Genomic DNA, 22,860 nt, shown 5'->3' on the forward strand with positions numbered 1-22,860 from the left:
TTTTGATTCAAACTTCTTAGGCACTATACAATGTGTATGTTTTTCACTACTTTTGATATAAATTCATGCACCTATATATACAGTACATAATATGCAGTGTACAGTTACATAAACACATCAAAGAAATGCATTTTATGTTAAATTATATACTTGTATAGAAATAAACCTTTTTTCTTCCTCATTTCATCCCTGGAGACTGTAACAGACTCTTTTCTGGGAGGTTTTCTTTCAGGGGTAGAAATTTTGCCTTTTCCACCTCTAAATGTTTTTTCTTTTTTATGTTTATCCAAAGAAGGCCTCCTGGGTTTATGTTCTGGTGTCTCCTCTTTAGGAATAGTGTCTTCTTTAGGTATAACCTCTAAGTGTTCAGTCATGATGCTCTTATCTTCATCTATTGGATTAAATTGAATTAAAAGTACTTAATACCACTACAACTTTAATGACAACAATTGATTACTGTTGATGCTTAGTTTAAAAAATACATTTCAATTTATTTGCTGAATGAAATTAACAGTCATAAAATTAATTAAAAACATTAAAGTCACATATCATTATGATTAATATAAATGAAAATGCATACCTTGAGTATCTATCCACTGACTGTCTGTGTCCAGGACAGAATCATCAATGGTGGTTTCATCTCTGTAATCATCATATGTCTCTGTCTTGTATTCTGTCAGCTTGGATTCTTCCTCTTCTTCCTCCTCCTCCTCTTCCTCCCGTCCATTAGTCAGAGGAATTTCAGAAGGCTCGTCTTGAGACTCAGCCTCATAGCCAGTTTCTTCTGGTAGCACAGGATGTTCTTCTGAAATCTGTGTATTATCTTCTTCAATGTCAAGTGGGGCAGCAAATCTTACACTGTGAGAGACAGCTTCTGTAGCATCTACAGTTGTCTGGATAATTGTTATAAAGTCATCTTCAACAGTAACAACTGATTCTATGATACCTTGGTTACTTTCAGCAATATCAGATACAACTTCTTCAGCCACAGCTTCACTGACAGACAAAGTCTTAAACTTGTTTTCATCAAGAATTTCTACATCATTTTGTAGTTCAACTTCTTCTTCAGGTATTTGTTTCTCAGAAGTTATGTCCTCTTCAATAGGTGATTCAGAAACAACTGCTGAAATTGGTTTGAAATCACTTTCAGGTTTAACAGCTTCCTTTGGTATTACTAAAACTGAGTCTTCAGAGATAGCAGGTTTAGCAGCCTCCTCTACTTTTTCTTCATGTGGGAAGCTCTCACCACCCACTATGTCAAGACTATCTTTTTGATCAGATACAGGGGTGGACAGAGTTTCTGTTTCAGCCACGTTAACACTGTCAAGAGATGATTTAAGAAGAAAATCAGTTGGAGGCAAATTTTGATCCTCTGCTGTTTTTGCCATTTCTGTATCTACTGAATCTATAGACTGCTGTTGCTCTACAGAAGGTTCATATGCTTCTTCTTTATCAACTGCTTCTTGGTGCACTAAGTCTGGCTTTGCAGCTTTCTCTTTTAACTCCATCTCTGGTTGCTTAACACTGTCTTTCACAGATAATGATTCCTGCCCCAAAATATCTTTATTTATCTGTTTTGCTAGGTCATCTGCTAAAGATATATGTACTTGACTATCAAGCTGCTGAGAAAGAAGTGTTTCAGGGACACATGTTGATTCTTGTGTATTCTCAATTAATTGCGTTCCTGAAACCATTAAAGGAGGTAATGTTTCTACTAGTGATACAGATCCTTCACCATTTTTTTCAGCATCACTGCCAACAGCTCCATGTAGGCCATACTCTTCTTCGTCTGCTTTATGTTGCTTAGGATCTGTGGACACAATCTCTAAAACTGGGCTGATTTTTGCAGAAATATCTATGTCTTTGCAGCTTTCCACAGTTACACTTGCACTCAAATCAGGTTGCTCTTTCTCTGTAATAGGACTAGCATCTTTTTCAGTATCTGTCTTGGGTTGTATTTCTTCTACCATATGTGTATTCATTTCTTTTTGGACATCTTCTAAAATAGTGGTAACTGCCCCAAACATGGCATGTTTTTCATCTTCTAAAACCATTACTTGTTCTGACACGGTTTCTTCTTGAATGTGTGTGTCTAACTGAGACTTCATAGTTGTTGCAACATTACCAACAGAAGTTCCATCAGTGACCTCTGAAATATCACCGACACATGGGAATGTGTCTTTAATAACACTGATTATATCATCCATGTGTTTTTCTTTTTCTTTAGTTTTATCCTCAGTTAGATCTAATTCAGATGGCGCTTCATCTAATATCGTTCTACCTTGAAGTTTCTCACTGGCTAAACAAATGTGCTGAAGCAATCTATTCTCTTCCAGGGTAACAGGAGGAATAATTGCTTCTACAGGAGATGGCATTGGAGCAGAATATTTACTAAACACACAATAGCCTGCTTCTTCCATTTGGACATCACTTTTACTAACATTTTGGCTGTCAGACAAGGAAGACTGGACTATGTTACTCTCTTCTGCCATAGGTACAGACTTTCTTCTTGAATAATCTGCCTCTGCACTTAAAGATGCACCTCTAGACCTTGTGCCTGCTAAGTCCAGCATTTCAGGCAAATCAGGTGCCATTACAGTTCCATTTTTATAGTATTCTTTTATGGGGGAGGATGACTCATACTGTGGTTCCAGAGGCACATCACCTTCCAATTTTGTTTCAGTGGTGTGTGTGTGTTCATCTTCCTTTTTAAGTGTTGCTGGAAAGCAAGGGGCCTCCTCTGTAATTGGAGTTGGCAAATAATTAGTAGAATCATCTGAGGTACTTCCACTGTATTCCAAAATATCTGAAGGTAGTGGAGAAAGGGGCTGTGCATGGTCATGTCCTAGTTTAAGTCCTAGAGAATCGAACCATGATGCTGGCAAATTTATAGACATACTCCGCTGTTCTATTGCAGATCGGCCTCCTAGACCTAAACTTCGGCCAAAATTTACATGGCTGTCATCTTTATTTTTACTATGAATGTGCTGTTCTTTTCGAGATTCATAAACTCTCCTATCTGCTGTGAAAGCTGCATCAGATAAGGCCTTTGCCAGAGCATCTTCTTCAACTACTTCTGGTTTTGCTACCTCACTGTAACCTTCTTCATCATCATTTAATACATTTACTGCACTGTCTTTCTCTGGTGATGGCTGTGTTTCTCCATTCGTAGGTAGAAAATGAACGGAGTCCTGAGGTTCATCTTCTGCAGCTTTTGTATCACTTAATTCATAATAATCCTTACCTTTTTGCTCCACATATTTGGAAACCTCATCTTTTAAAACTGATGTCTCAAAATATGTTGACATTCCAGACTTATCCTCATCAAATGGAATACGCTGTTGTGTGCTTTCTGTGTCACATACTTCACTGCTGTATATTTCCTTCACAGAATCCGGAACTGGCTCATGTTTTTGAACTAATTCACATTCACTCAGCTTGCTTTTAACTTCAACGTTTTCATTTTCACTAAATGGCTGACTTGTATGGGGCTGGATGCTGACAGTTTCAAGCAAGCCTTCATAAGACATATCACTTCCTAAAGTGGATGTAACATTATCTTGCTGTGCCTCCTCGAAAGGATTTTCTTCAGGCAATGTAACCAGCCCTGTGAATTTATACTCAGATGTTTTTTTATTAACATCAAATGTTGCTTCAACAGTAGCAGCACTCTCTGTTTGTTCTGATGTGATGGTATAATCCTGAGCAGAAACCTCCTCAGAAAGAAGTCCAGTTTCTTTTTCAACTAGTGGCTTCTGTTCACTTTGAGAAAGTTCATTTTCTTTTTCATTTTTGTGTATATTACTAGGATAGTCTTTGTCAGTTTTAGACAATTCTAAGTCCATTTTCATGTCAGCATCATTTGATTCTAATGGGCTGTCTGAATGTGGCTTGTCATCCTGTTTTAATACTGTTGTTGGATTTACACCCCCATCTGCAGAATTGTCTGTAATTTGAATATCAATAGGTGACACTGGTTCACTAATATCAGCCTCCTTTGACTGTGGTACTGCTGTAGCAAGTGATGCATTTTCAGAATCATTAATAGTAACTTTTGTGTCGCATACCTGGTGTGAAGATACGGAGGGTATTTCACTCTGAGGAAGGATAGGTTTGGTACAAAGTCCTTCTGCAGAAACATCATGTGTGCCTCTAGAATCTTTTACTCCATTTCGGTGTTTAGTAAAGCTAAATTCAGAAGAAGGCATTTGGACATGAACTGTCTTTTCACTTTTAATAACATCATCTGTTGCTCTGGATGATGATGATGATTTTTCGGTGGATTTTGCTTCAATAGTGCATGGACCAGCTAGTTCAGTGTGGCACAAGGTGACTTTTGGTATGGTGCTTTCACAAATTCCCTCCTCAGGTTTATTTGGATCTTGTGGAGAAATTGCTTCTCCCTCAGTGATCTTATAGTCCATGGCCTCTGTTTCTGAAGATGGCAAAACTTGCTTTGGTTCTTCAGTTTTCTGTACAGTTGCTTCTCCTGTGCAAGGAAGAAAAGACTTGTCGCACATTTCCAGCTGGCCTGGCATATATTTATTTTTAGCTGTTAATAAATCTCAACTGATTTGGTTACAAACATCAAGTATACAATGGGACTTCATTACAAATGTGAATTTAAATTTGGTTTAAGCATGTTTTCTTTAGTAGGAAATATATTTAATTTTAGCAGTGAATATATTTTAATAACAGATAAAATTCACTTGTCTAAATGGTAGTTTATTCTTCAAGGTCATTATAGTTAAGGCATAAATAAAATAATATGCTAATACTTTTATAAACATTTTTAGCAAAATATTAGTTCACACTTTTGTACCCATTAAGTGTCAGGATAAGCGCCATCAACGCAATAACCTTGAACTGGATTAAGTGGTTATTGGAAAAATTAATGAATGGCTGCAATAAAGAAAAGATTGTTTTCCAACATTCTTATTTTCTGACTTTTTATATTTTTCCTCTTTGAGGACTTCATACAACAAGTTTCAGATTAGTGACCCTGTAGTTCCTTTCCACCATTATTTTCTGTAAGCTGTACATTCCTATGAAGTAGTATGTAGTTATGAATGTATCTATTAGAGATGGAAAAAAATGCCTTGCAATCCTGGCAAAACATAATAAAGTCCTCCCAAGTTTCTTATGAATACAGAATACTTCATGTCACTGAATTCAAGTTAATGGCTTTACAGTGCAGTGTGGTACTATGAAATTCAATGAGCTATGCATTTGGTATGAATTTTGGTTTGACTTGGTAATATGGAAAACATTGCTGAACTCTGTACTGTCAGCTGATGAGCTAAAATGCATATTAAATCTGCATAAATAAAAGGATGCACTTTAAAAGAGAAGAAAGCAGAGCCTTTTTTATACATAAAAACTTCTGACCATGATTTTTTCTAATACATGCCTTTAAGTTAATTTATTTAGGTATATATGTCTTTTTTGCTGCCTTTTTGGAGATTTGCTTTGAGATCATCTCTATGACATTTAAAAAAAGCAACTGCTTTTCTGGACAAGCACACAAATTAGGTGTAATTCAGAAAAATGCATCTGGGTTTGGAATTATTTCTGATGTAGCTTGATTATATGAAATGATGACATAACCAAGGTTAAAAAAATGTTGTTTATGTTTGAGGGGAAAATCTGTACAATTCCCATGATACTTTAAACTAAGAATGAATACAGGTGTTTTACTTTCCTGGTTAAAAAAAAAATTGATCATATCTGTTTCTGGTACCTGTCTTTTAAGGTAATTGCTTAAATGGTACTTTTGCATTTTCTTAGGAGGCACTCAAATAAACCACTTACTATAGTTTTACTACTTTGTCATTTGAAAATCGATAATACTTGGACAAGTACAGTTACATTGTACAATATACTCTTACTGTTGTTGACAGACATATGATTTACAATTTATCAATTTCAGTTTTACAGCAACATGCTACACAGAAGTAGATATTCTTGGTTCTGTGGCATAGAGGGATAAAGCCTTGACAAACCCAGAGAGTCTGAACTGATTAGCATCTCAGGCACGGGCAAAGTAGGATAGGGGAGGGTGGAGTTGAGCAGCTTACACCAGATGTTCATCCTGACAGGATGGAGATGATGGCTCCAGTTAGCTGACAGCTCCCATGCAAGCTGAGGCGTGCATGTTCAAAAAGGTCACAGGAACGGGGGACATGGGTTTGGTGATAGTAGTTCTCAGGGGGTGGTTTTGTCACAGCATGCATATACCATGGACAGAGTGTAGGATGCTCCCTCAGTGATTCAAGTGCCAATGTCAGCCATGAAAAACAGGGTTAAAGACAAACCCTTAATGGCTGTATGTATGATGGTTTACATGACTGACTGTCACCCATGAGGTAAAGGATGACCAATCCATAGCAAAGCCTGATTACCAGCAGGGTAATAGGGCAAAATAGAAGCTGATATTCTTGAGGTGGGAGTGGCACCCAAATGAAAAAAAAAAAAAAAACTTCTGGGAAATACTCAGCTTTCACTGCAACTGTGTTTGCACTTGCCTTTGTGTTAAAAAAAAAACAGTTGTTAAAAAAAGTTATACACCTCTGTCTTGCACGTCTGATTGGATCGGTTTTCCACTGGCAACATGTTCTTTGTTATGACAGCATGCAGTTAGAATTCCTGTAGGTTAAATATAAGACTATTGTGTCTTTTTATTTGTTTTTATCAGTAAACAAATTGACCTGTGCTCTTACTGACATCTGTATAAGTGAAAGAAAAGGAATATCACAATGGTTACCTGTGACAAGGCTAAAAAAAAATATTGCAATATCATTGTATATATATATATATATATATATATATAATTTTTTTTAATTCTGTGACCACACTCCATGTAACAGCAGATGTTCATTTAATAAAATCACTGATAAAGGAATTCATAATATGATTGGGATATTACCAAGAGACAGACAGATATCAATGCCCTTTTCTTATCTTTTTGAAAAGGGGGATGATTTTAAGGTGTCTGCATACAGTCTTGAGACATAGCCTTTAGTGGGCAACCTCCTACAAAGAAGATTTCCCTGCATGCCTCATTTTGTTCTTTTCTGAAGCCCTGATAGCAGGCAAAACATTCAAGGACAAAAAACAGCAGAGATTTAAGGAGGAGTTCTGTCCAGTACCAAATGGTCCAGCTAACAGAGGGATTGCCATACATCACCCCCTTTTTCCCATTTTCACCTGGGGTTGGGGTGTCATACCAACATTAGGCAAACTGACCAAATCACATAGATCCACTGCTTACACTATCCTCCAAAACAAGAACTCTTCCTTCTTGCTAGGTGAGTAGCTTGTTGTAAAACGCAGAAGAAGACAAGTATATTTTAGAATGGCGAACCACTGTTGCCTTGGCCAGCAAGGACCTATCATAATAGGGTTTGTCTTTCTGTTCTTATGTTATAAATCAACACCTATACTGTGTATGATATGTTGCGTGGGAGTTATTTGGAAATTATATTTCATCTATACAGTACATATTACCTCTTCTAATATTGGCATTCATGCCTTTACAGTTTCAATGGACCTTGGCTTTCCTACGAAAAATTGTGTTGCCCAGTAGGGCCACGGAGATTAATAAAATATAAATAAATAAGCAGAACCATAAATAAAATACCTTTAAAATCACAGCTGTCTGAGAAAATAGCCACAAAAATCCCAGTCTCTTGAGTGGTCAAGAAGATGTTCGTTATTCATGCTTGGCTGTAGGAGAATTTGGAGCAAACAAAGGAAGCCAGTGACTGAGATGAGAGGAAAACAGATACACTCCTGGGAGTTCACATTTTTAGTCACCTAAAGAAATGTTTGCCACTCCATTCTCCACTTAGGGGAGACAGGGAAACTAACATTTCTCTGCTTAGACTGTCTGACAAAGTCTTTTTCTGACTTTTGATATAACTGGCTTATAGCGACAGGTCCATCTGAATTGACTTGCTTATTCATTGGCTGTCATAGCTAGTATGTATGCATATAAAAAAAAAATAGGTGAATACCTCTTTGCTGGTATACCACATTAATGTTGTCTGTCACCATCCAAAAGGCAAATGGTCAAGGAACTGACTTGAAGTCTGTGTATACATATTTCTTTGAAGTTGATACAGTGATACATTAGGGATGGAAACCAAAGGTCTTGTAATACCAGGCTGTGGATATGTGCTCCTTATGCAGTCTGCTGATTTCTTAGTAAGCATTTGCTTTCAGATTGGAGAAATAAAGGGCAGTCATTGGTTCATGGAAAATTACCTCTGCTACCACTAAAACCCCTTCAATGATTCTGATAATAAAAGGACAGAGACTACAGGTTCTAATTCCATTGGTTTCTAAAGTACTGTTGAACCTTTTTTGAGTAATCTAGCATTTGGGCTTATCAGTATAAAACATGATATGTAAACAAGATATTTCAGAAATGTCCTAAGTAATAATATTTTTGGTAAATCTTCTTCCTAGGGGATGGAGATGCAAAGAAAACTAGTGCACAACCTAGCAGCTTTACCAGGGATGGCCCGCATCTATCTCCTCAGGATTTCCACACATTGGCTAAAAATTCTTCTGTCCCCACAGTGCCTTTTTATAGAAAGTCTGCTTCTTGAACATTCTAACCTTTAAAATTCCAAACCATCTTAAATTAAGATGGCACTGCTCAGTGCCAGGACTCTCAACAGAAAGTTGCCCAAACTATAGGCCTTTCTGACACTAGACTACATACACATATATAAGTGAAGTTATTAAAACATGGATTCAGTAAACTGATGGCAATCCCTCAGTCCCGAGGTAATACTTCCTGTTACTCCTTCAGACCATCTGGGAGTGCTGGGGGAGAATCCTTATTTATCTACTGCCACATTACCTCATGCCAAATCCCTCAAGTCACTGATTTGGAACTCTTTTTGCATATCTTAATCACATTAAATAAAGCCAGTTACCATTTACAATTGTTGCAATCAGTGGATTTCCCAATGTCTCCCAATGATCACAATAACTACTTTGATAAACTGAATTCTATACCTATTATTCTACAACTGATAATCTATAATAATTAACCCTTACCCAGGACCAGTCCACCCACCCATTCACCTGGTCAACAAAGAGTAAAGAAAGAAAGAAATCCTAAAATGCTAATATGGGGTGAATTAACTATCCATCCATCAACTGGAAATTGTATACAACAAATAGCACGTATTCTCAACATTTCCCAAGTATTATCAATATTAATTCCCTTGATTAAATAGTCCAAGTTCCCAACAGAGGTGAATGACTTACCACCTTTGCGATGTACAGAAGGAAAACTCAAAGCCAGCTGTAATGTGCTATATTCCAAAGTTGAGCACTTTCATTCTTACTATTTTCAGAACTTCATCAGAATTCTTGTGAAGTTCTGAAAACAGTAAGAATGAAAGTGCCAATTCAAACAGAGAAAATGACAAACCATAGAACAGAACAGAAATGGATAAATTAACATAAAAGGCACAGTAGCGATGTAGGCAGTAAACACAGCACTAACCAAAATGCAGGAAACAAGGCAGAAAAAAACTGCTGCTTCATGAACTTAAAACTCGGATTTATTGTGACACAAACAGAAGACGTGGTAAGCGCTTTCGCCTGGATAGGCTTCTTCAAACCAAAAGAACCCCCTCTTGTATACCCTTAATATATCAAAAAAGGCACCAAAAACAGATAAACCATTAAAGGCACAGTACAACCATCATGGTATACAACATAAATGGAATGCTTACTCTAAAATACTTTAACCATAATAAAATATGGACACCTAAAACACTCATAGAACATAAATAGAAATATATAAAAACAAAAAAACTGCATAGATAACTGCATAGACTCATACTATTACACAATATTAACAATAAATCCTCTCATAAAAATATGTGCATATCCATGTATAAAAAAGCACAATCATACATATCACTTTAATCTCCTGGACTTCAGGAATGGTCTCAATGGTACTTTCTCATTCAGTCCAGGAAAAACATCTGCTCTCAGTCTAACAATCCATTTAGATTCAATACTTTCAGTCCTATCCCTCACATCCCCCCCCAAACTAGTGTGTGTAACATCTAGTACTTTAAAACGAAAATAAATGTGTAGAATCATTAGACAAGACATGTTTGGACAAAGCATTAACAGTGGAACGAATCCTGATCTGGTAGAGATGTTCCCTTTTCTGTCCCTCAGCCTCCTGTCCATCTTGCCTACATAAAACGTGGCACAAGCTCCACAGGAGGCCAAATAAACAACATGTGTAGATTCACAGTTTGCATGGACTCTAACTTCATGGTTAGTGCCATAGACTGGGTGGTAGAAAAGAACATCAGTATCTATGGAACAACAGTAGTTGCAACTACCACAGGGTACAGTACCAGCAACCCTATCACCTCCTATATTATTTTTTTTTAATTCTGTGAGCAATTTCTTTAGATTTGATCTATTCTTATAGATAAAGCCTGGGGCAGCACCCACAACATTCCTCACATTTCAGTCCAGTGTTAACACACCCCAGTGTGATCTAATCATATCCTTCAACCTACCTACATCCTTAGTATAATATAAGGGCACACTCCATAGATGCAGTATACATCCAGGTTACATCTTTGTAATATTGTGAGGGGTCAGGTGTACAGAATGTCACGGTATAATCCCAGTCAAGATGGCTTTGAGGCAGATGTCAGGGATTGATGTGAGAGGTTTAAGAGCAGGGAATATCAGATATCTGATATGGAGAGAGGATTGGAAGACCTCATTAATCTGAGGGAACAAGCTTCTGCACCCTTCTTCTCTGAGACTGTAGTGGACCATGAAGGTCCCTCCCAGGGTGTTCTGGCTGGGAGTAGAGATCATGGTTTCAGAGTGCCCTAACTGCAATACTACCAACCCTGAATGAGCATCTTAATATTAGAAAGTATTTTAAAGCCACACCTCAACAAATGAATGTGTTAAAAGTAATTCTTAGAGATCCCTATTATGGTGGTGGATTGTTGGTTAAGCTTCCTTTCAACCATCCCCAGGGACATTTGAAAGCTGAAAAAAGAACAGATTTTGGACTGATGCTATCATCCAGCTAATATCCTAATCAGATTCTGAATTCCTACCATAAAATGTCTGTGATGAACATCAACACTGTTGTTGAAAGAGAAATACTGATTAAGGAGATCTTTTACATACCATTGTGCTAATGGTATTGATATCTTTAAGGTTCTTGGTAATTTTGGTGTAGTGAAACCCCACTGTATACAAAAAAACATGTGGCAAAATAATAGTTTACTCTAAGCACATTTTGGACAAAAGGATATATTTTGAAACACAGAAACATTTCTTTCAATAACTGTGCACTTATCTGAGTATGTCTCATTTGACAGACCATTTATGTTTATGTCTTCTTAGGTAGTTATTAGACATGTAGTCCAGAAGGCCAGTGAGGAGCTTAGCCCAATTCCCACTAAAGTCTTGTGATTTTTTTTTAGCACTCTCAAAAAATGCTTTTTGATGCACTGTCAGATGGTTGGATGTCTTAATCTCATGTTTTCATACAGGCACTTTTCCACTTGCCATAATGGTCATATACCAGTACAGTATAGCAGAATGAAGAAAACAACAGTAGAAGGCATAGATAGTTGCACTAGGCTAAATTAAACTATTAGTTCAGTCTCCAGATCCCCAAATAATATTAAACTATTTACATTTCCAAAGAATGAAATGGACTTACATGATTCACTATTAAATATTGCAAAAGCTTCTAAATAGATTTAAGGTAAATGAATGTGTATAGTCTGTTGTGAATATTCACATTTTCATTTTTTTATTATAACAATCTGGAAATTCTGGGGACCATCAGCACTGCAAAAACAAGTTCTCTCTTCATTTAGATGGAAAAGGCAAGAAGATTAACCAGACTGTATCTTTCCCAAGTCTGCCCTATGACATGAAGAAACCACTCCTTTTAAAAGATACATTAATCCAATTGTCTTCTTCATTTAATCACTGAATTAATACATGGAATAATAATAAATTTGGATACTATCTGGAATATCAATTAAGATTAAAAATTAAGACTTTTATTTGCAATACTTTATGATGCCTGATGTGAACATAAAGTTAAAAGGAATATCGGTTTGTGATGTGCATTAACCTGACTTTATTTTACTACAGTCAAGTGAATGGCCAAATTTCTTTTCAAGGTATAATTATGACTAGGAGAAGTATGCACAGCTAAAAACATTTTTGTGCAGCAGATTTTGTCAGTGTGCTTTTGATGAAAGCTAATTTTAAATGTATAAAGTCTGAATCATCAGCAACTTCAGCATGCAGCCAGTTTCATATGAATTCATCATTAACAGAGCTGCCACATTCCTTTAGTTCAAAGGATTTTAAAATAAACTGGAAGCATGATGCTGTTTCACTGCAATGCAGAAATAATTTTCTTTGACTGCTTATGTAGGTGGAAACTATTTAAGTGAGGTACTACACCAGAAAACAAATATAGACACAGTTTTATACGAGTTGAAAGGCAAATCATAAATCTCACTTATAATACACATATAGTCATTTAGCAACTTTTCAGAGCAAATTAAAGTAGCAAGTGTTAAGAACTATGAATCTGACTTGTATCATGTGTTTCTATACCAAGGGTAAAAACTTACGCTTGAATGACATTATTTACTTGGTATAAACTAAAACTGGAAGGCTGATGTCTCATTACAATGCTATAGGACTTGCTTTTCATATGACAAGATATTAACATTTCCTAAATGTTTCCCTGCCTTTTAAAATTAATACAACCCTTAGTAATAAGATAGAAGGAAGGGTTTCTAAGGGAAACAGTTCAAAAAGCTACTGAATTCATGCAAATAAGTATGCCAACACTATGAAGAAATGCTAAAGGGTAATGCTATTTTTATGGCAGAAGTACCACAAACAATTAAAGCTAGAAGCCAATATACAAGCTTTGTTTAATATTCCTAGGTTTGAATTTCACATAATCCATTTGCAAATCTATATGGCTAAGTCTATTAATGGTGCCAGAGAAGTTTTTTTCAGGGAAAGGTTAAGAAAAGGGGTAATGAATGAAAGAGGCAGAGAGGCAAAACTCATGCAAGCAGAGAAATTCCACAAAAGAAGAAAAAGAAAAGAAGTAAAATAAGGCTATCCAAGGAGAGACAGTCATTCACCATATAGCGCTGTTTCCTAAGGGTATATCCACACAGATCCAACGACTCAAAAGTTCAACTGTAGATGCTTTGAAAATCCACTCTTATTAAAAGAACGCCAGGTCGCTATTCAGCTCATCCAAAACTAGTCTTTATTTACAAAATAACACAGACAGTAAGCGCTTTCACCTTTCGTCTTCCTCAGACTTTACAAACACTACATCTCAATTTCCTTTTAAATAGTCCTCCAAAAGTTACAATTGGTGGAAGACTTAATTGGCTTTTAAAGCGCTCACATTAAATACCCAAAAATAATACACTTTAATATAGAAATGTATAAAACTTCTGTTCATTACTTAACAGTTAACCTATAATATAAATGCATTATATGCATTCATTAAAAACATATTTAAAATATATTTAACAAAGGGAATGTTAAAAAATATATATGTTTGTTTTAAAAAACAAACTAGTACTGCAGTAAAAACAACTCACACTAGCATAATAGGTATTCATATATAAACGAAGGGTACCTGTATTATACAGCAGTTACAGGAGGGTCATAGAGGAGGTGATATAATTAATAGGACTTTGGAATGTGAGAGTAGATGGATCGTGAGGTGCAGGGCAGATGAACCACCAGGGCTGAACGATAAGGTCCAAATTAAACCTTTTTTAAGAGGTAGGAGAATTTATAGACCCAAATGAGTTATTCAAAGGAGGTACCCTTCGTTTATATATGAATACCTATTATGCTAGTGTGAGTTGTTTTTACTGCAGTACTAGTTTGTTTTTTAAAACAAACATATATATTTTTTAACATTCCCTTTGTTAAATATATTTTGAATATGTTTTTAATGAATGGCTACAATGCATTTATATTATAGGTTAACTGTTAAGTAATGAACAGAAGTTTTATACATTTCTATATTAAAGTGTATTATTTTTGGGTATTTAATGTGAGCGCTTTAAAAACCAATTAAGTCTTCCACCAATTGTAACTTTTGGAGGACTATTTAAAAGGAAATTGAGATGTAGTGTTTGTAAAGTCTGGGGAAGCCGAAAGGTGAAAGCGCTTACTGTCTGTGTTATTTTGTAAATAAAGACTAGTTTTGGATGAGCTGAATAGCGACCTGGCGTTCTTTTAATAAGAGTGGATTTTCAAAGCATCTACAGTTGAACTTTTGAGTCGTTGGATCTGTGTGGATATGCCCTTAGGAAACAGCGCTATATGGTGAATGACTGTATTATATATTTTTTATTAACGCTGTTTCCGAACTCCGTTCTCGTGCTGTGCTGCATTTTGCTGTTTTATTTTATCCAAGGAAAGAAGTCATCCGGTATTCCATGAGGGATGGTTTGGGTTTGGAGTTTTACTAGCAGCTGGAAGAATGAGAACCAGGGTCAGGCAAATAGTACATTATTGCCAGAAGAAATGGTGTGCAGAAACTGAAGGGGTTGACAATGGTATTAAATTCTTATGGAACAAAGAGAACAGCACAGATGCCTGTAACTGGAGACTAATTTCACTACATAATGGGTACTAAAAGATTCCAGCTAAGTTAATTCTGATTATGGTAAACAGGTCAAAAATGTATCAAAGAAGAAATGGGGATGGACGTAAGGTATCACACCAGGAAGGTCTTACAGTTATTTTGGGAATTTGCAGTGTGCATACGGGAAGTTGGCAGAATTGCTGCCTCATGTAAACATGGTCAATGTTTTTGACTTTTTTGGATGATGGTAGTTAAAGGACTTTCTGGAGCAAATTTAGTTTGAAGAATATTTCATAAACTGTGCAAAAGAAGTGTTTATTGTAATTCAAACATGTTCCTAGTGTTTTTCATATATACTAGTCATAGACTTACCAAGGTGAAGTGTATTAAATAAAACAAGGGTCTCCTTTGCCCTTTAATATTTGAGCTAGGTATAAATGATGTTACTAACTGTTTAGAAGTGAAAGTAATCGGTTTCTATGAAGGCTACGTTTACTTCTCAGATAGTATTACATATGGTAATAATTTAGTGTTTTATGTAAAACTGGAGGGAGATGACATAGAGTGTCTAACTAACAAATGAGACACAAAAGTGGATATGGGCTAAACATGAATAATTGTAAGGATGCTCAGAGTAATGGTATTATAGAAGAGGTGTTGTTTTACAAAGAGAAGACTGAGGTGCTAGGGATAACTTTTATATGGAGAAAGGTGCTACAGGTAGCAATAAGTAGTATTTTAGTCAAAATGAAGGAGACTTTTTTAATTATGACAGTAGAAATCAAGCCAACTGTTATGGAGGGATAAAGCCCTGACTCCAGCTCAGGTGACCAGGGTTTGACTAGCAGCTCACGCACCTAAATGTAAAGGCAAAGAGGGCAGGAGAAAAACAATGAGATTCTGTCTCTTCACCTATTTTCATGGGGTGGATGTGTACTTTTGGGCATGCTTTCAGTTTTAGAATTCCACTGTGGAGACTGGGGTCACACTAAAGTCGCCCTCTTGAGCGAGGCATACACTATGAGTGTGACAGCTCCCCTACACATGCTTGAGGTGAAACTGCTCAAGCATTACTAGCATGTAGAATAAAAAAGATGGACTGCAGGACACCAAATGCTGTTTCCCATATGATGTCATTGCAGGTTCAGTTTCTAACTTTATGCCAGCAATAATTCACTTGTTTTATGAGATTTCTCTTTCAAGTTGGTGCGACCATGGAGTTGATTTATATAAGTTGTGTGTGTGTGTGTGTGTGTGTGTGTGTGTGTGTGTGTGTGTGGGGGGGGTGATAAAAAATTACTTTTTGTCCTTTTGACTTTTTGGCATTTTTTTTCATCATTTGAACAAGTTGACTTTCAAGAAGACCATGTTTTATAGTAGAACTGTCATACATGGAGGTCTTGGTAAACCTTGCAGTGGCCAATTCCACATCCTTCCCCTCAGACAATATGGGTATGTATACAGGGAAAATACAACCTCAGTAAAAACTTAATCCCTTAGTGTAGACAAATTACTGTATTTCAGTAATTTTGACACTTGCCCATATGGTACTAATGGACTGAAAGTTTCATGCTCATGGGAATAAATACGTTTTTAGGGTGTCAAGAGGGAGACCCATTGGTTAACTGATGGACTGGTGAGAAAACTGTACAGAAAATATGACTGAAGTGTGCTTTTTGCTTTAGTTGAGTTTAGTTGAAAAGAGTAGATTTGGGTAAAACAGCCTAGGGTCAAAGTTAACAGAGGCATATAGGCTCTTAGAAAACAAGAAGTCAGAAGTAATGTGTTTTATTTTCTTTTCTTTCTTAGGTAATTTGAGGGTCAGAGTTAAACCTATTTAAAAAGGTATTTTGTAGATGAATAAGCAGGAATGGAGCCTAGTTTACATACTAAACAGGGACTGAATCAACTTAAGAATTAAGTATAAGAAGAACGAACTGGATTATTGTGGGAGGCATAGAAGAATCCATTAGAAAGCAAACACTGATTTGAAAAAAAGTTTTAAGCTGTATTTATACTGAAACCGAGTGGGAACATTCACTCCTTTTTAATAAGGGAGTATAAAAAACTAGGAAGAGGATGAAAAAACAACAATTTATGTCTTTCATATTATTCTGGTCCAACTGTTTAAACAAAAAAAGTAAAGTCCAGAAAAAATACTTTGTGGAGTGACTTTACAGCCTATTTTCTTTTGCTATAATCAAATACAAGAATTCCAGGATTTAGTGTGGCACAAATAAGACATAAATGAGCTGTCCCAAGAGACTGAAGTCAAGGTAGCTCACAAATTATGTGAAACCAATGACAATGTTTAAAAAAAAAGGACCAAATGGCATTGTGTAATTTTTTGACAAACTAATGCGGGTCTCTTACATTTAGAAAAAAAAGTTTAATGAAGAAAAGTATGAAGATATTCTAAAGCAAATAACTAAAGAATGATTAAATATGAAACATTTTTATTGAAACAATGTGCTACATTAATAAGAAGTGTGATGTTTTCATTTGAATGGTTCTTGTCTAAGTATTTCAGTGTCATTCAGTTTGAATTAAATAAAAAGTTTTCTGTGGATGAGATGGAGTTCTGATGAAATAAGTTGAAAAATTGGGATGAAGTCTAAAAAAAGAATTCCAAGATAATGAAAGAGAAAGTTGTTCTGCAATGTGAAATCTAAACAATGGATTAGGTGTTGAGAACAAAGGAATGGTTGTTATGTTTACAGTGGAGGTGGAAGAGAGTGCTAGTAGTACTTCATCTGCAAGAAGCATACAATGATGAAGCAAAACAGAGGTCACTGGTGAGAGCTATACAGGAAGAGTTGTGGGAAAACTGGTCAGCAATAAATGTACTGTAAGGGGGGTGATGGCCAGAAGTTGACAGAGGCATTAATTCCATATGAAAGCTGTGAAAATGAATTTGGATCATGATTTGCACAGGTATTCATGCAAACCTGAGAACAGTAAAGATTTTCAAGTGAATGTATGTGGTTGCAGGAGATAGTCCAAGTTGATGCACAGTGACCAAGATTTTACTTATACAGAAACTAAAGTTTAGATCCTGGGGCAGGCATGCTTAATAGATTTTGAAGGAACATTTTTCTTGTCCAAAAAGACACTAAGCTCTTTTTGGTTTTAGGGCAGCACTATGAAAGATGCAAGATGTGTGGACAAATTATCTTTATCCCATCTGTTATTGTAATCAGCTGCAAGTCTGCTGTACCTCAGTAGAATGGGCAGTCATCTATTCTTCATTTGTTTTTTGACATCCATTTAATTGCAAATTAGGTCTTGATCATCCATGGCAGTGTGGTGCCTCCTATGAGTCCTTCACTCATCTCTATGCACCTATGTGAGTACCATTTATTGGATAACCAATCATCTGGGACTGCAAGCCCTACTGTTAACTGTGAAGCAAGTTCAGTGTGAATGTGTGTGTGTGTGTGTGTGTGTGTGTGTGTGTGTGTGTGTGTGTGTGTGTGGGGGGGGGTTCAGACCAGGAAGCCACCATAACTTCTTAAAGAACTAGTGACTCGACTGTGCCATGGTTCTACCCCTTCCATTGTAGTATCACATTTACAGGGCATTGCCTGTAAAGAAGTGTGGTCTAGGAGCATCTCCACCCTAGTCCATAGGGTGGTAATGTTTCCCAGCCTCACCTGCATGCCTATACCAACTGCTTTTCTATGCTATGGTCTATACTGGGGCTACAGAAAGCAGCCTACTTCCAGCAGCACACTATTCCTGGCCATCCAGCCACAGAGAGGCAAGCATTACTCCCCCCTTCTTCTCCACCAGTTTCAGCAGGTACCTTATTTGCTAATTACATTTAGGTCATCTGTGTTACAGGATCATAGGAGGTTACTAGGCTATCGACCCGGAGGTCATTTCACACCTAGCTGTTTCATCCCAGTGTAATACCATAGATAGTCAATACCCTGGATTGTATTTATTAATGACTGCCCACATCCAGGAGGGTTGTGGGTCCTATCCCTGGTAAGAATTTATGGTGCCCCATCCACTCATCCAGGTTCCTTTTGAACAGTGTCAGAGGTGCTCTGCTTCACATCTATTGGCAGCCTATTACAAAGATGCAGCAGTTGCTAGGAGACAAATCTGCCCCTCCAGCACGTCCTATTCAAGTCACAGGCCATATTTAGGTCCCTGGAATAAGTAACTCTAGTCCCGTTTGATTTACGGATGTGCAGCAAATTTATTAGGTTTAGGTCAGACATTGCTTTGTAAGCCAGGCATTCGTATCACCTAAGAAGTTTATACAATACTGACTACAGTGATAGGGACTTTAATTGGGCTGTGTAAGGCACTTGCTGGAGTCCCTTGATCTTCTTAGTTAGAAATCTCTGAGGTCTCTCTAATTGCTGCAGGTGCTTTGTACAGTACATGTCGAAAGGGGCATTATACTCAATTATGGGCCTGATTAGTGATGAGTATAGAGGGGTTATAACCTCCTTTGCTCTAGAGGCAATGCCTTTGCTAATCAAGTGTGCTATGTAGAAAGCCTTCCTTATTACAATAGACAAATGGTGGTCAAAGTTAAGGTCACAGTCTACTTGTGATTCCAGATCTCTTACCACTTCATGGGTACATTGGGTATTGCTAATTTAATAGTGTGAAGGGACATTGTTTCTACTGAAGGGAATGATGATGTATTTCTTTGCATTTAGTCTGAGACTGTGACTAAGACACCAGTCATTGGTCAGTGTAAGCCCCTCCTGAAGTATACTGACATCATTTGGGGATTCATTAATTGCACTCAGTTTGCAATCATCCGCAAACTTGGTCAGCCACAGCCCCATAGTTTTAGCCTGAACTTCTGAGAAGTATATACCAAACAGTAGGGGGCCCAGGACTGACCCTTGTGGCACCCTGCTAGTGACAAGTATGCTGCTTGATGTGGAATCACCCACTTTGATAGTTTGTGACTGGTTTATGAGCCATTTGGCAACCCATCTTACAACAAAGGGGTTTACATTCAGTTTGCTAAGTTTATCGGTAATACCTGAGTGTGGGATTGTGTCAAAGGCCTTTGCCAAGTCAAGGTATGCTGTGTGTGCAGGTTTGCCCTTGTCAATGGCCCTGGTCACATTTTTGAAGAAATCCACCAGGTTTAACAGGCAGGATCTGCCCTTGACAAAGTCCAACTGGGTTGCATCCAGGGTTTTGAGGTTACCTATGTGTTTATTTACAAGGTCTATGATGATACTCTGAACTTTATCCCTTTATTACAACAGAGCTGGATACATAACCCAATTTTCCATGCAGAATGTTTCCAGAAAGGAGCTGAAAATGTAAAGTTGTATTGCTGAACCAAAAATGATTTTCTGCAGCAGCTGATGAATACTTAGTTTGCTGGGAAGATAATGAAGTCTTATTTTATGCTGGCCAGCCAAAAAAGGCTATTTTATCTGTAGTGAGATAAGTTACCGTAAAGTGAATGTAGTATCGTTATTGTTGTTAAATGATAGAATATTTTGGAAAAGAGGCACAGGCAGGACACTGTAACAAGTAAGAGTGATTATGTTGAAAATTAAGAGACATATTAGCCCAGCTCTGTGGCATAGGGATAAAGCCCTAACTATGACATAGCAGATTCAAGTTCAAATAGCAGCTTGTGTGCTAAAGAAGCCAGTCAGTGAATGAATGGCATGTCTGGCTGATAGTGGTTCAGCCATTCTGGAGGGGAAAATAGTGGTATGGTTGGCTTGCCAATGACAATGATAATGGGGTTATAAAGGTTAATTTGTTGTTAGATAATTCTGCCAAACTGAAATCTAAGCCAATGCACAGAAGATTAATTACAGATTACATGGAAGCAAAACATTCACTATGTAAAACTAACTGGAGTGATGTGTTCTGTGGAAAAACTGCAGATGGAATGTGGAAAGTTTTGATACAGAAATTGTTTTGAGTGCATAAAAAAAAATGTTTAACATCAGGATCTAGGCATACAATGTCAGGGGGATATATTTCCATAAGGACAAGATACCTGATTAAGGTGAGAGACAACAAATATAAGAAATGGAAGAGAGGTCAAACTACAACTTTAAAAACTGAAAGCAAATCAAACATAGCGTGAGACAAGATCAAGAAAAATCTGAAGAAAATGTATATACAAAGACATGACTGGAAAGTTTCTCCCTGGGCCTCTGCTGAAAATTAGCATCGTTCCAAGTTGGACTTTCCCGGTAAACAAATGTTAACTAAATAAATAATTGAAGATATTGAGCATAATAGGAAACCTTTTTATAGCCACATAAGGTGTGGGAGGAGTAAAGACATACAAATTGATAAACTGTGTGCAGATTCTAAAATGTATTCTCAGGCACAACAGACTATAGATATATTTACAAAATCTTATGCAAAAAATTTGGCTCCACAAAGTGGGTGAAAAGTTGTCCTAGTGACATCCAGGTAACCTTAGATACTGGAATCAAATGAGATTATACTGAAAAAGAACTGCGCAAACTTGATCCAAACAAAGCACAGGGAGGAGACAGAATTAGTACTAATGACCCGAGAATACTTCAGTAAAAACTTAACAGTACCATTATATGTATTATTTACTAAGTCATATAAACATGGGGAGATTCCTCAAGATTGGGGACATGTGCCAATTAAACCTGTCTTTAAGGGGAAGGGGAGTAGAACAAACCCAGAATCCTATAGACCATTAAGTCTACTTTCATGATGTGGAAAGATAATGGAGAAGGTAATATTGGATGAGCTATTGTCAGAATTAGATAGGTTGGGACTGGAAACCATATATCAACATACATGTGTTGAAAATAGATCTATTACCATCTGTAAAATGCTGTTCTATAGCAATATAATAGCAGCTATGAATGGAAAATTGTGCTGTGATGTAATTTATATAGATTTAACTTCAGCATTTGACAGGATCATGCATAAAACACCAATCAGTAAATTAGAGCAACTGGGTATCAATGTACTCTTGGATGGATAGCTGCATGCCTTACAAATAGGACATAGCAAGTATCATACAGCAAATGGACAGGTGAAATTCTTGGTTACAGTCAGGGTGTCCTACAGGGCTCTGTCCTAGGCCCTTACTTGTTTAGATTGTATCTTTCAAACCTAACTTTTTCAAATGAGATGTTCTACAGTCTATATGCAGATGACCTGAAACTGGGTAAACTGATTACGTGTTACAGATAAGGCATGCCTGCAAAACAACTTGACTAAATTAACCATTTGGGCACATGAGAATAAAATGCTGATAAATACATCAAAAATTAAGCACATGAGATTTGGGAGACATAAACTGAATTGTGAATATTTAAAACAACACATAGTGATTGAAACTGTAGATTCATATAAGGACTTGGGTATATGGCTAGATCCAGCTTTGAGTTTTTCTAATCATATAAACCAATTGGTTAATGATAGTTATAGAACTATAGGTTGTATACAAATATTTATAAAGTCTAGAAAATTAGAAATGATGAAGTAATTTTATGTTAGTTACATTTGACCCAAACTTGAGTATGGAAGAATAATAATATGCAAACTTTATAAGAGAAAAAAAGCATGAACATACTGGAAAGAGTACAGCGGATGTATACCAAGGGCATCCATGGATGTGAACATTTAAGTTATTATGAAAGACTAAAACATTTGAACTTGTACAGTGTCTCTAATAGATATCTAAGAGGAGAGCTTATTCAGGTATATAGGGCATTTAGACACAACTACCTCTGGGAATGTTTGGTGTTATCAAAAAGTAGTGGTGAATCATCAGATGACCTATGTAGAAGATTCTATAAGAATGAGAAGTGTAATAATTGGTTCTCTGAGAGATCAGCTGATGCATGGAGCAGACTGCTAAATTATATTAAAGCAAGTACTAGTTTAGATATTTTTAAGAACAGCCACTTATTATGGGAACAATTGTTTTGGTATATTGGCAGGCTAGAAGGGCATTAATGCTTGTGCTTGAAATATTTGTATGTATGTATGCATGTATGTATGTATGTAATGATACAGCTAGAAACTGGGAATGAAGTCTTGTCACATCCAAATCTCTACAAGCATGTTCTGGCATGAGAACAGAAAGTTTGAGGCTCTCATGGTGATTGCAGTGCTCAATTCAGACACCAGGAGCAAGGCTAGGGCTCAAAGTAGAATGTTCACATTGTCTGTGGCCTGTT

At 36.7% G+C, this 22,860-nt stretch overlaps 1 protein-coding gene across 8 annotated transcripts in view; it reads right to left on the reverse strand.

Annotated features, from left to right (window-relative positions):
- MAP2 (microtubule associated protein 2) overlaps positions 1-22,860 on the reverse strand; it is a 1,383,589-nt gene that overhangs the window by 492,682 nt on the left and 868,047 nt on the right. For all 8 annotated transcript variants that reach the window (XM_044060515.1, XM_044060520.1, XM_044060517.1 and 5 more), the window contains 2 exons: positions 581-4,489; positions 167-391 (listed from right to left, as the gene is read on the reverse strand). In XM_044060515.1, coding sequence (XP_043916450.1) covers positions 167-391; positions 581-4,489 — 4,134 coding nt within the window. The remainder of the gene's footprint in view (positions 1-166; positions 392-580; positions 4,490-22,860) is intronic.

This window comes from Protopterus annectens, chromosome 2.part0 (assembly GCF_019279795.1).
Source record: "Protopterus annectens isolate FY-2018-M chromosome 2.part0, PAN1.0, whole genome shotgun sequence".
Classification (NCBI taxonomy): domain Eukaryota; kingdom Metazoa; phylum Chordata; order Ceratodontiformes; family Protopteridae; genus Protopterus; species Protopterus annectens.